The 1,121-nt window shown below is 62.4% G+C and overlaps 1 protein-coding gene across 1 annotated transcript in view; it reads left to right on the forward strand.

Moving 5' to 3' along the window:
• Positions 1-702: 702 nt before the first annotated feature.
• SESN1 (sestrin 1) overlaps positions 703-1,121 on the forward strand; it is a gene marked incomplete at its 3' end in the record, with an annotated part of 2,989 nt that continues 2,570 nt past the window's right edge. Inside the window, exon 1 of the mRNA XM_010013445.1 lies at positions 703-1,027. Coding sequence (XP_010011747.1) covers positions 703-1,027 — 325 coding nt within the window. The remainder of the gene's footprint in view (positions 1,028-1,121) is intronic.

Here is a 1,121-nt window from a genome sequence, read left to right on the forward strand (position 1 = left end):
GCTCCTGGCTTGCTGCTGTGATGCTGTGGTCGCTTTTGGGTGGGTGGGAGGAAGGTGACAGCAGTGTCAGCGGGGCCGGTTGCTCCCAGGGGAGATTTGGGTTTGAGCCTGGGAGGGGAGGAGCATCCATTGCACCTTTGGGTGCTGCCCGGGCTGGTGAGTGGTGGCTTCTGTATGATGGGGTTAGTGGCCGGGCTACAAGCGCAGACCTGCTGCTGGGTGGGAGGTTGCAGTGTGGCCGTGGGGCCACAGGAGCTGCCCGGGTGCACATCCCTGCTCCGGTCACCCTCTGTTTCGCTGGGACCATGGATGGATGCCCCTTGCTACGTTCCCACCTGTATTTTCATTGGCCCTTGGGTCTCATGTGCTGCAGGACCTGCACGGGGAGCACAGTGCATAGGGAGACCTTTGAGTCCCTCTGTGTGCTCCTGACCGCATGGTGGGTGTCAAGACAGTGCTTCCCCCTTGGCTTGCCAGGAGAGGGGCCCAGGAGCTTGGTGCTGGTGAGAAGGGTGGTGGGATGCTCCATCCTGGGAGGCCTTGCCTTTGCCTCCGAGCCTGCAAGGGAACATCAGTCGTGGTTTGCCCATTGCTCTCCGGGCAGCACTGTCTCCCCGGCAGAGACCAACCTGCGTTTCTTGCAGCCTGCTGCTAGCAGTGACTGCACCAAGCAGTGCCCAGCTCCCCAAGCCCTTCGACCTGATGGTGTCCCTCTGGGAGCACCAAGCCGGGAGAGTAAATCCCAGCCTCTCACAGAGCCTGGGCTTGGCTGGGCCGCGCTGCTGCTGCAGGGAGAGCTCAGTGGAGTGTTCCCTGCAGGTAGTGAAGATGTCCGGCAGCGATCCCGAGCGGCCCCAGTTCCTTTTTGTGAAGGTGTTGGCGAGCTGGGGGCGGCTGGAGGCGGTGACCCAGCAGATGGGCTACCACCCGCAGTACCTTGACAGCTTCCTCAAGATGCAGCACTACCTGATGCACATGGATGGACCACTGCCCTTTGACTGCCGGCACTACATCGCCATCATGGTGAGCACTGCCGGGACTGCCCGGGGACACGGGGTGCTCCCTGCTCCCCTTCGACAGGCAGCCTGTGCTTGGGCTCTTCTGCAGAGGCCACAGTCATG

Source organism: Nestor notabilis, unplaced genomic scaffold, assembly GCF_000696875.1.
Source record: "Nestor notabilis isolate BGI_N333 unplaced genomic scaffold, ASM69687v1 scaffold20394, whole genome shotgun sequence".
Lineage (NCBI taxonomy): Eukaryota > Metazoa > Chordata > Aves > Psittaciformes > Psittacidae > Nestor > Nestor notabilis.